We start from the raw sequence: 13976 nt of genomic DNA, 5'->3' as shown, positions 1-13976 counted from the left end.
TCTTTCATTTACATTTTCGTTCTTTTGTTGCTTCTGTGATTCTGATGAGGATCACGTTAAGCTTGATTGATGTCTTAAAATACAGTTTCTTTCTGCTGGTGAGCTAACCCTCCTGATGTGTTGTTGGTCAGAATTGATCTGTTCATCTCATCTCATTATCTCTAGCCACTTTATCCTGTTCTACAGGGTCGCAGGCAAGCTGGAGCCTATCCCAGCTGACTACGGGCGAAAGGCAGGGTACACCCTGGACAAGTCGCCAGGTCATCACAGGGCTGACACATAGACACAGGCAACCATTCACACCTACGGTCAATTTAGAGTCACCAGTTAAGCTAACCTGCATGTCTTTGGACTGTGGGGGAAACCAGAGTACCAGGAGGAAACCCACGCGGACACGGGGAGAATATGCAAACTCCGCACAGAAAGGCCCTCGCCGGCCACGGGGCTCGAACCCGGACCTTCTTGCTGTGAGGCGACAGCACTAACCACTACACCACCGTACCACCCCAAATTGACCTGTTTTAAAACAAAAAGTGTTTCTGATTTGATCTGATACTCTTGTAGCACAGTTAGAATGTGAGTCTGTGTGATAATTGTGTCATCATTGTGTCTATTTCTTCCTCAAACAAACCCACAAACACAAAAGCTGGAACATTCTATTCAAATTGCATTGTTTCTATTCAAAACCCTGACCTGACTTTCCCCCATACTGTCAGACATTTTACTTTTTTGTTCATATCATATGCAGATTAGGTCATTTTGACCTAGAACATAACAGCAGGCTTAAATTATAATATCAATTCAGTGTAATTTGCATAAATGAAGAGTTAGCATGTAACACTAGCTTCAAGCCAAATTAAAAAAAGAAATAACCACAATCTAAATCGTTTGAAGAGAGTAATTTTATTGCTCCCAAAGGGCAATAGAAAGGCATTCACTTTTTAATTGGGAGTCAATCACATGTATCATTTCTTTATACTGTACATATAAACTTATGTATAAAGAATAGGCAGGTTAGCATCTCCTCTCTGCATGTTCGGTCATTCATTGAGCTCCACATATCTCTTTGGAGGAATGTGCTAGGCATTTGACTCCCTATTGAAACACACTAAGGAAGTAAATAAATATGAACAAATGATTTGGAATGAACAGATGTGTTGAGATATGAATACAAATATGACTACAAGGTCCACTATAGTTTTTTTTTTTCCTTCACTGGGACTGGGAACCCACAGGACTCAAAAAGGTCATGTGAGCAACAGGTTTTTACTTTTTTGCAGGTATCATGCAGTGTGTTTGCATCATTTCTCTATTCAACCTTAGTACCTGCCTAGATAGGGTCATAGTGGTTTAAATTAGGCTCCTAATTTATTTATATTCTGGGACATAGAACTGACTAAATTTGCTTAAAAATATTTCTGGCGTGTACAAAAAAAAATAACAACTGCAAATAATAATAAAAGTGAAATGATAACTGCAGAAATAATCAAAGTGAGATTAAAAAAAAGTTCTATGTACATCTCTAATTACAACCAATTATATACAGTTTGAGACAGAATTCACAGACCATGTTGACAGTGGTGGAATTTCTACCTCAGTTCTCTCTCCAAAGTGATTCATGGTGGTATGGTTCATTAAATTAAAAAAGAGAGATGGGTCAAAAAATAAAAGAACAATGTTTTTGAAGCGCTTGGCCAGCATGAGCCACTCAAACAGCTTCCATGTGTCTTAGCATAGGTTCTACAAGTCTTTAAAACTGTACTGGAGAGATGAGCCCCATTCTTCTGAATGATATTGCCTCACCTGGTGTTTTGATGATGGTGGTGTTGAGTACAGTCTAGCACATCACTCCAAAATCTCCCATAGATATTAAATTGCGTTGCGATTTGGTGCTCTATGGAGGCCCTAACATGTGATTTACTTAATTTTAATACTTAAGAGACCACTTCCATTAGGATTTTTCCAGTTACATATTAATGTGTCTATTATTCTGTTCTCTGAATGAATAAGATCATGTTCTTGTCATATAAAAATGCAAAGTAAATAAGTTATTAATTTTTACCTCCAGTTTCTAATATTGTATTGCTTGTGAATTTAGGGAACAAAACAATAAACCTATTAATTCAGTATTTTGTTTGATGCAGCAAATTTTGCTTTGAATGTTTGAAGATGATTTCATATAAATTGTATTTCTGTTTGCTATAGAATGACCTGAAGATCTCTAACCACACATAGGGCAAGAGAAACTTCAAGAATCCCCAAGACATGAGATGATAAACACTCTGTCTCTTCACTTATCAAATAATCAACTTCATCTTTTTTCATTATATTTCTGCTCAGCGTTCTCTCTCTAGCACAGTTCAATTTTTATTTTTGACGCAGACTTATTTCATCTGAGTGCCGAGTGTGAGGTCTGATTATAAGTGATTTCTCTAATCTTTTGATCATGTTCAAGTGGCCACAGATTGGCACTGCACATACTTCCGTATCAGATCTGAGGCTTTGATTAATTTGATATGCACCACAATCAGAGATGTATCATGCAGGAAACAATGATGTCTACCACATTCCAGTGAGACCAATATCAAGCACAAGCTAGAGATGACAGGAAATGAAGTCTGTGTCATTCCTGGAATTGAAGGCTGATCTGGATTAATCAGGTTCAAGAATACATCCTGAAGGCAGATTGGGCAAGGTCTTGGGTTTTTGTTTGTTTGTTTGTTTGTTTGTTTGTTTTTCAAACTGGATCCATTTTGGAACAATATTGCAGGTAGAAACAACAAGGCTTTGGGTGGAGGTTGTTTTTTTTTAGACTGGTTTAAAAATAATCTGTGGTCACCAATCTCTTGTTTCAAAGCAAATAATTGGAATTAAATCTAATCAATTTTTGTAAACATGTGCTACAGTGGGGCGGCACGGTGGTGTAGTGGTTAGCGCTGTCGCCTCACAGCAAGAAGGTCCTGGGTTCGAGCCCCGGGGCCGGCGAGGGCCTTTCTGTGTGGAGTTTGCATGTTCTCCCCGTGTCCGCGTGGGTTTCCTCCGGGTGCTCCGGTTTCCCCCCACAGTCCAAAGACATGCAGGTTAGGTTAACTGGTGACTCTAAATTGACCGTAGGTGTGAGTGTGAGTGTGAATGGTTGTCTGTGTCTATGTGTCAGCCCTGTGATGACCTGGCGACTTGTCCAGGGTGTACCCCGCCTTTCGCCCATAGTCAGCTGGGATAGGCTCCAGCTTGCCTGCGACCCTGTAGAAGGATAAAGCGGCTAGAGATAATGAGATGAGATGAGATGTGCTACAGTGGCGGCATGGTGGTGTAGTGGTTAGCGCTGTCACCTCACAGCAAGAAGGTCCGGGTTCGAGCCCCGTGGCCGGCGAGGGCCTTTCTGTGTGGAGTTTGCATGTTCTCCCCGTGTCTGTGTGGGTTTCCTCCGGATGCTCCGGTTTCCCCCACAGTCCAAAGACATGCAGGTTAGGTTAACTGGTGACTCTAAATTGACCGTAGGTGTGAATGTGAGTGTGAATGGTTGTCTGTGTCTATGTGTCAGCCCTGTGATGACCTGGCGACTTGTCCAGGGTGTACCCCGCCTTTCGCCCGTAGTCAGCTGGGATAGGCTCCAGCTTGCCTGCGACCCTGTAGAACAGGATAAAGCGGCTAGAGATAATGAGATGAGATGTGCTACGGTAAGCAAATGGAAAATGTATGTACAGACAGTGTATCTACAATGTACAGCTCATTTTCTGTTGTAACATATGTCCTTGACTTGCAAGTGACGTCAAAGCAAAATAGAAACCCGGATGTCGGCCATGTTGGTGGAGATACAAATGCGGGGTCAAGCGACATTCCATACAAAGCATAGTCACGCATGCGCAACTCTCTTTGTTTTTCCACTGCTTTAAGCGTTTTTTTTTAGCTATGCCATATCTTTGTGCTATATATGGTTGTGGTCACAACAGTACTCATGACCGTGTCATGTTCTGATTTTTTAGAATTCTGTCCGTGATTCAGAAAGAGGGCGAGGAAACTCTGAGGCTTAGTACGGAGAGGAGACAAGCATGGCTGAACAACATTGGCAGGGTTTATCTAACAGAGGCTAAAACCAAAACAGCTAGTGTTTGCAGTAATCATTTTATCTCAGGTGAGATTCAAAAGCTTTCTGAATAATATGATGGAAGAATTTTATTTCGTGTTTCTAAAACTTTGCTATAAAATGAGCACTCTCTTGTCGTGGTTCACTCTGTCATTGTTATAATTTTAACACATGCATTACCATTTTGCTTCTAGGAGCGCCAGCAAAATTATACAATAGAAACAATCCAGACTGGGCACCCACTCAGAAAACGGGTTATGTTTCGTCCAAGGTCAGACTTGATTCTTCGGCAGCCAAACCAGATAGAACGCAATATCTGGGTACTCGATGGTCGGTAGAAGCATCTTGTCTTCAGAAAAGTATGACTTTTTTAAATAATATGGGTCAAAAACACAAATATTTATCTTCTCTTTGTATCGAATCTTCACTCAACCATTCAAATTGTGGTAATACTGAGAAAATTCGGTATTGTTTACAGACTCGCTTTCAGCTGCTGCCATCCTAGTTGCTTTGTACATCCACCATTGTGGCGGATGCTCATGATGTAGCACATTTTGACCACACGGTTGCAAAAGCTGAGAGCTGGTCATCTATTGCAAAGACTGGGGGAGGGAAGAGGGATTTGGGGGTTGGTAATTGACATAAAAGTCAAAGTCCCTCCTGTGTCAGGACCTGATCTTCCCAGGCAGTCTCCTATCCTAGTACTATCCAGGCCCTTAAGGCAGGCATGGAGGGTACTGCTGATCAGTGTTGCCAGACACTGCTGACGTTTTCCAGCCCAAAATATGTTTAAATCCGCCTAATCTGGCAACACTGCTGCTGATCTCCATTTCCAAAACCCTCTGCCTCTTGCCTATTACATAGCTAGGGTTACAGTGAGGGGCCAGTCCTCTGGTAACTGTAAGATTTTGACTCCATACTAGCATCTGTATTGCAGTGTGCCTCACCAGATGGCAGTAGCTACTGTACAATTTTTATAATGATCTTTGGCATGACCTGACTGTGAGTAGAACTAGCAATCGCACTGCCATAAAAGGTAATTTTATTTTTTTTAGTAGATACTGCAGATCAGAAATGCGTGTGCACAATGGTGAACATGTTTCCCATAAAAAGACTAAGAAAAAAAACAAGCTAGTTTCAAGTCTTCTTGTGTAGTTTCTGAGATGCATTTGGGCTAGAAAGTCTCCTGAGATGTGGCAATCCTCCCTGAATGGGCTACCAGTCTATTGCCTGGTGTGTGGTCCCATATTTAATTGTAATCTTTAATTGCAATATACTGTTTAATCATATATTATTTTTGTCTAATTTATGTAGTACTTAACACATGTAGAGTTCAGCTGAGCCGCTATGGCTCTGTATGTGTACAATGAATAAAATAGCCTAATTAAAATTACACCACAGAAAAATACTGTTTATTTAGCAGCAGCTGTGTAAGTGGTGCATTTCAGCAACATTAAAAGACTTAAAATACTTAGTTAGCACTTTTGGTCTTTAAAAAAAAATCAGTATCAGGATGTATTGATTGATAAAGACTTCAAAGCACTTCTGTAAGTCACCATAAATGTAAATGCACACTAAACATAATGGCTGGCTGTCATATACCAGTTGATAACCTGTACATTATAAATGACACCATAGATTATGATTGAGCCCATGTTTACATTAGACCGTATCAGCGGATCATCAGATTAACGTTTTTAAAACGATTAGTGTGCACACAGCAACACCAATACACGATTTGCGTGCACACAGCAACACCAATACATGGATACGCTCGGCTCCGCAGGCATCCTGCGCTCCAAATCACTCCGCCCTGAACAGCGAGTGCCCTCTGGAGGGTGCGCACTCCGGCCTTGCGCAGCTCACAGAGCACGCGAGTGAAGTGCACAAGCTGTGATTCGGGACTGAGCCGCTGTGTGTGTGATCCCAGTGCATATCACTTACCACTTGCAAGTGGAAGGATGGCAAGCCTAAAGACAATCATAACTACACAATGGGCAGTATTTGCATCAGTATTTTCATACTTTTATACTCTTTAATGAAAGGTGATACAAGGCGGAAGTCCGCGCCATTTTTCAGCAGTCGCGTCACATGACCAACGCCAGCGAATCAGGAAGGTGGATGTCACAGTGACGTTGTCCAATGAGACGCCAGCTAGAGCTCAGAACAGCGTATCCGCGTATCTGAATGTTTACACAGCACCGGAGCTGACACGATCTGGATTGAATACGTGGACCCTGGCGGATTCCCGTTTCCCGGCGTTTCCAGGCGGTTTAATGTAAACGGACAGTGCATCTGCGAAGAAAACGAGACAGATACGGTCTAATGTAAACTTGGCCTGACACACTTTATGTCATGGTAATGCCAATGGGTGCAGAACTACATTACCCATCAGTCCTAGCACATCACATGCTTCACTAATCACTTTCATCTGTGTCTCCTTGTGCCTTGTTCAGCACCACTATTTAAGTTCCAGTCTTGCAGTGGCTCATTGTTAAGCTTCTTTTGCAATTGTTGTGTGTATGCGTGGGTGCCAGCCACAGTATGGCTAATAGTCTATGTTTTTTGCCTTATATGCACAGTTCATGTTTATGGTGCTTGTTTTCACAGTTTTAGTTGTTTTGTTTGTACTTCACATAATAAATTATCTACATTTGCCTCCATCTACAATCCCTGACACTTTACATGGGTGGAATGGAAGTAAGTTTGTCATACTACTTTATAATAGAAAGGCTACATAGATCCCCCAGACACATTAATTATTTACATTCAAATAATTAAATATTCACACTTTTGTGAATTAATTAAATACCAAAACCCCAAACCTCAGTTATTTATACTACATGACAATCCATGTACTTGTAGTTAGTTGTGCTTGCAATGATTAGGAAAATAGAACCCTTCATTCTATAAAGGCAATTTTAGCAGAATATAACTTCATTCTCATCTCATTATCTCTAGCCGCTTTATCCTGTTCTACAGGGTCACAGGCAAGCTGGAGCCTATCCCAGTTGACTATGGGCGAAAGGCGGGGTACACCCTGGACAAGTCGCCAGGTCATCACAGGGCTGACACATAGACAACCATTCACACTCACATTCACACCTACGGTCAATTTAGAGTCACCAGTTAACCTAACCTGCATGTCTTTGGACTGTGGGGGAAACCGGAGCACCCGGAGGAAACCCACGCGGACACGGGGAGAACATGCAAACTCCGCACAGAAAGGCCCTCATCGGCCACGGGGCTCGAACCCGGACCTTCTTGCTGTGAGGCGACAGCGATAACCACTACACCACCGTGCCGCCCCAGAATATAACTTCTGTTTTTTTTTTCACTGTCATTTTGCTCTATATTTAATTTGAAGACAAAAATATTATTATACTGTTTTGTGATAGTATTAGAAAGTCTGTAATTAGGTCCCAAGCCTTCATTGTGAGACCTGTAAAACCACAATATGCCATTATTTGTCTCTGACACTTTGATCTACATGTGTTCAGTGAGGTAATTAGAGGGACTGGGGTGCTGCTATTACTTGGTGCTTTGAGGACAGTTCCTCTTGTAAATCCAATGTTTTGGCATTGTAATGCTAATGGTAGTGGCAGTGATGAATGGGGACACTAAAGGACAACATGCAGTTATAACCTTTAATCAACAATAAGCCATTAGGGCCTCTCAGTTTAACTACACAGGCTCTCCTGTGTCTCAACAGGTGGTTGAGACACTTGAAAGCAGCATAATGCATTGAGGGCTGGAAATTAAATGGCATAAATGAGCCAATTCATGATTGAATCTGTTCATCATAGCATGAGGAGTTACAGTATCAATGTATTATACATGTCTAAGAATTTAACTCTATCTATCTAGGTTTTTGTTTGTTTTGTCAAATACAACTCTAGACTTTTGTCATTTAAGCAACGAAAATGAACATCTGTCCTTGATTTTGGGTATTCTGAGAACTGTAAGCAGCCCACCTCCCACCCCAGATTTAGCCACCATTTCATAATATGTAAATAGTTTTGAATTGCAGCTATTAGGATAATGTGAGAGCATGTAAAATGGTTGCTTTCAGTTTCCACATAATGGATGGTTTTTGCACCCTGAATGGTTTACTTGAGTGCAAGTGCATGTCAGTTGGAGAGACAATTGCACAGAGAGATTTTCTATTGGGCTTACTTGACAAATGAGTGTGTTGTGTTTGCAGTGTGAAATGAGGATGTGAGCAGCTTTTGGCTGCTATTATGGAGTTTGTCTTTAATGGAACTTTGGTTGGAGTTTTTTTTTTTTGTGGGGGGGCAGCATGGTGGTGTAGTGGTTAGCACTGTCGCCTCACAGCAAGAAGTTTCTGGGTTCGAGCCCAGTGGCCGACGGGGCCTTTCTGTATAGAGTTTGCATGTTCTCCCCATGTCTGCGTGGGTTTCCTCCACAGTCCAATGACATGCAGGTTAGGTTAATTGGTGGCTCTAAATTGACCATAGGTGTGAATGTGAGTGTGAATGGTTGTTTGTCTCTATTGGCCCTTTTCCACTACCCTTTTTCAGCTCGCTTCAGCTCACTTCAGCCCGACACGGCTCGCGTTTCGACTACCAAAAACCAGAACGACTCAGCTCGCTTCAGCCCTGCTTAGCCCCTAAAACTCGCACCGTTTTGGGGTAGGGCTGAAGCGAGCCAAACCGTGCCGAGTGAGGCTGGGGGTGTGAGCAGACACTCCCCTGTGCACTGATTGGTGAGGAGGAGTGTCCTCACATGCCCACACACGCCCCGCGAGCGCGCTGGGATCTGTAAACACCGTAAACCCGGAAGAAGGAGAATTACGAATTACGAGAATTTCTGAAGCCTTATGCGCCTCGCCTCATCTATACGCTCTTGCCAGTATCTGTCCGCGTTGTCGGTGACAACAAGCCACAGCACCAAGACCAGCAACACTAACGACTCCATGTCCTCCATGTTTATTGTTTACTATTCGGGTCGTGAGACTGCCGCTTAAAAGCTCACTGATGTCACTGTTTGCGCTGCTTAACGACATCACCTGACGTCCACCCACTTTCGCTAACTCCACCCAATGTGTCCACCCACTTCCAGCCAGCACGGTTCAGCGCGGTTGTAGTCGAAATGCAACTCCAACAGCCCCGCTCAGCCCAACTCAGCACGGCACGGCTCAGCCCGACTCAGCCGCGTTTGTAGTGGAAAAGCGGCATATGTGTCAGCCCTGTGATGACCTGGCGACTTGTCCAGGGTGTACCCCGCCTTTCGCCTGTAGTCAGCTGGGATAGGCTCCAGCTTGCCTGTGACCTTGCACAGCATAAGCGGTTATGGATAATGTATGTGTATATATATATATATATATATATATATATATATATATATATATATATATATATGGGACACAATCAAAAGGAAAAGAAGGAAGGAAATAAAGTGTAACACAATCGACTGAACTACATTTACCCATGTACATTTCCTAAATAGTGGTGCTAAGATATTATCAACAAACTATTTGTCATTGGATGAGAAGATTAGATTACAAAAGCCTCCACATTTTCCAGTGGCTTCATTGCAACATGCTTGCTTTTGTAATTTTGACTAATTATATGATAATTAGGTAGTGCTGTTAAATAGAGGCAGCAACATGTGAAAGGAGAATAATTGCTGAATTCAAATATGGGATTCAAAAACATGAAATTAAATGGGCCAAGTGTTTGTCCTAGACAAATAATAAAATTCAGACCTTGAAGCAGTGTGTGTTCATATGCGTGTGACTGAATAGTTGTTGCTTTAGCTGTACATGCAATGTTTCAGACAGTAACTAGGTTAGTCTAGGTGTTGACCTTTAGCTGAGCAGTCTGGCTCATGGTGGATGTAGACAAAATGAAAGGACCGCATGAGGGAGATGTGTGGCCTTATTGACCTGTCTTCTTATTAGTCAGAGATGAGATAAGGTGAGAAAGCATCACAGAAAAAAAACAACGGGATGGAATAATGGTTAAGATGGTTAAGTCTGTAATACAGAGCCTGTCACAATATGTCAGAGCACTATTTTGGTAATAGCATTTATTGATAAAATATAGCAAAGGAACACAGAAAACTGGTATAAATAGCCAGACTGAATATTCATGTAGTCACAATATATTCTTATCAAATGAATATATGACGTTCCCACATAATGCTGTCTCTTAACCTGTGATTTCTTGCACACTTTTCTGCTTTTGGTGTATTTGTCATATTAGTTATATAGATGCTGACTCACAGAGCACACTCTATTCTCAGACCCTATCCCTCCCCTGTGGCTGTAGCTGCTCTCCATGCCTGCTGGCCAGATTGCATCAGTGGCAGTGATTCAGCTCCACTCTCTATCACAGCTTATAAACTCAGTCCTGAGCACTAACAGTCCTACAGGGATCCACCTCATGGGCCACGGCAAAATAAGGTGCACTGAAGCCTGATAAGGAGAACACTACGAGAAAATATGTGAATGTGGAAAATACACAGATGCATCCGCATGAGTGAGTGTGAAAGAGAAGGCGTGCGTGCGTGTGTGTGTGCGCGTGTGTACGCGTGCGTGGGGAGTGCTATGTGTGTGAGAAAGCGCAAAGAGGTTTTATCTGATTGTGTGAAATCTTCTGCAACAAATTAGAGAAGTGTTGACAGCAGCAGGAGGAGTAGAGCAAGAGGAGGAGGGATTTCTCCCTCCAGGAGGAGTATAAGAGGAGGTGCAGCTCCCAGGCAGCAGTAAAAGATGTGAACATAAGCGAGAGTGTACTGCTGCACATAGCAGAAAGACTGAAGGACACCAGATTCAACACACTGCCTGTTTTGCCAGCTGATTGTACTTACTGGATAGCGTCTTCCTTCCTTCCTTAATTCATAATAAATTATAAATACATTTTAATGTTATGAGGCATATGCACTGCCTTCCATGATTATTGGCACCCCTTGTAAAGATTAGTAAAAAGGGTTAGAAAAAAATCTACCTTTTGGTGAAGTAGCCTCATCTCATACTGAAAAAAAAAAGAAAAATAAACCTTTAATTGAAATAAATTTATTCAGAGAAAAACAAATCCCTCATCAAAAAATAATTATTGTGAACAAAAACACATGCCACTTTATTGGTGCTCCTGCATTTAATACTTTGTAGAACCTCCCTTTGCCAGTAAAACAGCACTGTCTCTTCTCCTATAATATTTTATAAGGTTGGAGATACAAAACAGGACATCTGAGACCATTCCTCTTTTCACAGTCTCTCCAGATCATCAAGGGTTCTTGGCCCTCTCTTGTGCACTCTCCTCCTCAGCTCACCCCACAGGTTTTCAGTGGGGTTCAGGTCAGGGGACTGAGATGGTCATGGCAGAAATGTGATTCTTTGGGTCCATTTTTATGTTGATTTGGATGTATGTTTCGGATCACTGTTCTGCTGGAAGATCCAATGATGACCCAGTTTTAGTTTCCTGGCAGAGGCAGGCAGGTTTTGATTAAAATGTCCTGGTATTTCATGGAGTCCATGATGCCATGTACCCTAACAAGGTTCCCAAGGCCTTTGGAGGAAAAGCAGCCCCAAAATATCACAGAACTTCCACCATATTTTACAGTTGGGATCGGGTTCTTTTCATTATAGCCACCATTCTTTTTATGCCAAACCCACCTTCAGTGTTTATTACCAAAAAGCTCCATTTTTGTTACATCAGACCATCAAACACAGTTCCAGTCAAAGTTATAGTAGCATTTTGCAAACTTCAGGAGCTTACAATTGTGGTTTACTGACAGAAAAGGCTTTTTTTTCTGGCATACTTTCCAAATAATCTGTTGGCATGGAGGTGGTGTCTGATGGTGGGTTTGGAGACTTTGGAAACCCCAAGATTTTACTTTTCCTTGGAATTCACCAAAAGTGATCCTTGTGGGTTTTTTTTTAAACACCTCTTTTGCCATCCTCCGCACTGTACAAAGAGGCAAAATAAGCTTGGGTCCTCTTCCAGGCTAGTTTGTAACAGTTCCATTTGTTATCCACTTTTTTTTTTAATTGCCCTAATGGACATTTTCAGGTAAGTATTTTTTTAGAACCATTCCCTGACTTATGAAGGTCAACACACTTCTCCTTCATTTGGCTTGTGTGTTCTCTTATCTTTCCCATGTTGATGACTAATGCCGCTTTTCCACTACAAACGCGGCTGAGTCGGGCTGAGCCATGCGGTGCTGAGTCGAGCTGAGTGGGGCTGTTGGAGTTGCATTTCGACTACAACCGCGCTGAACCGTGCTGGCTGGAAGTGGGTGGACACATTGGGTGGAGTTAGCGAAAGTGGGTGGACGTCACGTGATGTCGTTAAGCAGCGCAAACAGTGACATCAGTGATCTTTTAAGCGGTAGTCTCACGACCCGAATAGTAAACAATAAACATGGACATGGAGTCGTTAGTGTTGCTGGTCTTGGTTCTGTGGCTTGTTGTCACCGACAACGCCAACAGATACTGGCAAGAGCGTATAGATGAGGCGAGGCGCATAAAGCTTCAGAAATTCTCGTAATTCGTAATTCTTCTTCTTCCGGGTTTACGGTGTTTACAGATCCCAGCGTGCTCGCGGGGCATGTGTGGGCATGTGAGGACACTCCTCCTCACCAATCAGTGCACAGGGGAGTGTCTGCTCACGCCCCCAGCCTCACTCGGCTCGCTTTGGCTCGCTTCAGCCCCACTCCAAAACCATGCGAGTTTTAGGGGCTAAGCAGGGCTGAAGCGAGCTGAGTCGTGCTGTTTTTTGGTAGTCGAAACGCGAGCCGTGTCGGGCTGAAGTGAGCTGAAGCGAGCTGAAGTGAGCTGAAAAAGGGTAGTGGAAAAGGGCCATAAAAGAATTTGGCCTCTGTCTCACCTCATATTTGTACCCCAGTTAATCATGAAGTCATGGATTACAGCTTGAAAGTTCCTACATGCCAATCATTCTTAATTTCCCTGAGGGAACCCACCCAAAGGGATCAATAAAGTTTTATCTAATCTAATCTAATCTAATCTAATCTAATCTAATCTAATCTAATCTAATCTAATCTAATCAACTCAAAAATGTACAATTTGAATGGTTACAATTTAAACTTCAGTTACATTGTGTTTACTCTATTTTCCAGGGGTGCCAATAATAGTGGCACATTTGTTGTTGTTGAAAATTATTTCTTGATTTGTTTTTCTCTGAATACATTTATTTCAATTAAAGGTTGGATTGTTCTCATTTTTTCAGTGTGAGATGAAGTGACTACCAAAAGGTGTTTTTTTTTTCCTAACCCTTTTTAACTAAACTTTACAAGGGGTGCCAATAACCATGGAGGGCAGTGTATGTCCTGTATCTTATCATGCTGAACATAAGCATGACCAAAAATATTTATATTTATAATACTTTATGTCATAAGGCATTTTATCTTTATTACAGCATTGTAGACACTATTGCTTTAATGCATTATAACAGCCTCTGGTGTAATATCTGTATTACAAGAGTCACATAACCATGCATTATACAGTACCAGATAATTACATACTTAAAAATATAAGTGATTTTTAATGCAGGTTTTAAATGCTAACTTGGCTTAATTTTTAATATGCACTTTTAATTAGAAATAATTGTTTTAAATTTAATATACTTTTATTGCTACTTAAAGTAAATTGACAAACCAAAACCAAAGCTGTATGTTATAATGTGTCATGCCATATCAGAGTATAGACTATAGTACATTATGTCACAGATGTAAGTGCAGATTATTTATTATGTGAAGTATAAACCAACAACCAAAAAGGATGTGAAAACAAGAACTATAATCTTGAGCTGTGGATACAAGGCAGCAGCATCCAGACTGCAAGTGAGACTGTGGCACACACAACAACACACAAACACTACAACAAAAAGCTTGACAATGAAACACT

General features: G+C 41.7%; 1 protein-coding gene across 2 annotated transcripts in view; it reads right to left on the bottom strand.

Moving 5' to 3' along the window:
* The window catches only part of grik2 (glutamate receptor, ionotropic, kainate 2), a 269503-nt gene that overhangs the window by 36274 nt on the left and 219253 nt on the right, over positions 1–13976 (bottom strand). The window contains exon 15 of one of the 2 annotated variants that reach the window (XM_060922148.1): positions 11059–11085. The exons of the other annotated variant lie outside the window; for it this stretch is intronic. Within the exon in view, the coding sequence (XP_060778131.1) occupies positions 11059–11085 (27 nt within the window). The remainder of the gene's footprint in view (positions 1–11058; positions 11086–13976) is intronic. 2 annotated transcript variants of the gene reach the window in all.

This window comes from Neoarius graeffei, chromosome 5, assembly GCF_027579695.1.
Source record: "Neoarius graeffei isolate fNeoGra1 chromosome 5, fNeoGra1.pri, whole genome shotgun sequence".
NCBI classification, from domain to species: Eukaryota; Metazoa; Chordata; class Actinopteri; order Siluriformes; family Ariidae; genus Neoarius; species Neoarius graeffei.
The sequence above is the reverse complement of the archived record's forward strand: the minus strand, read 5'-3'. Positions and strand labels throughout refer to the sequence as shown.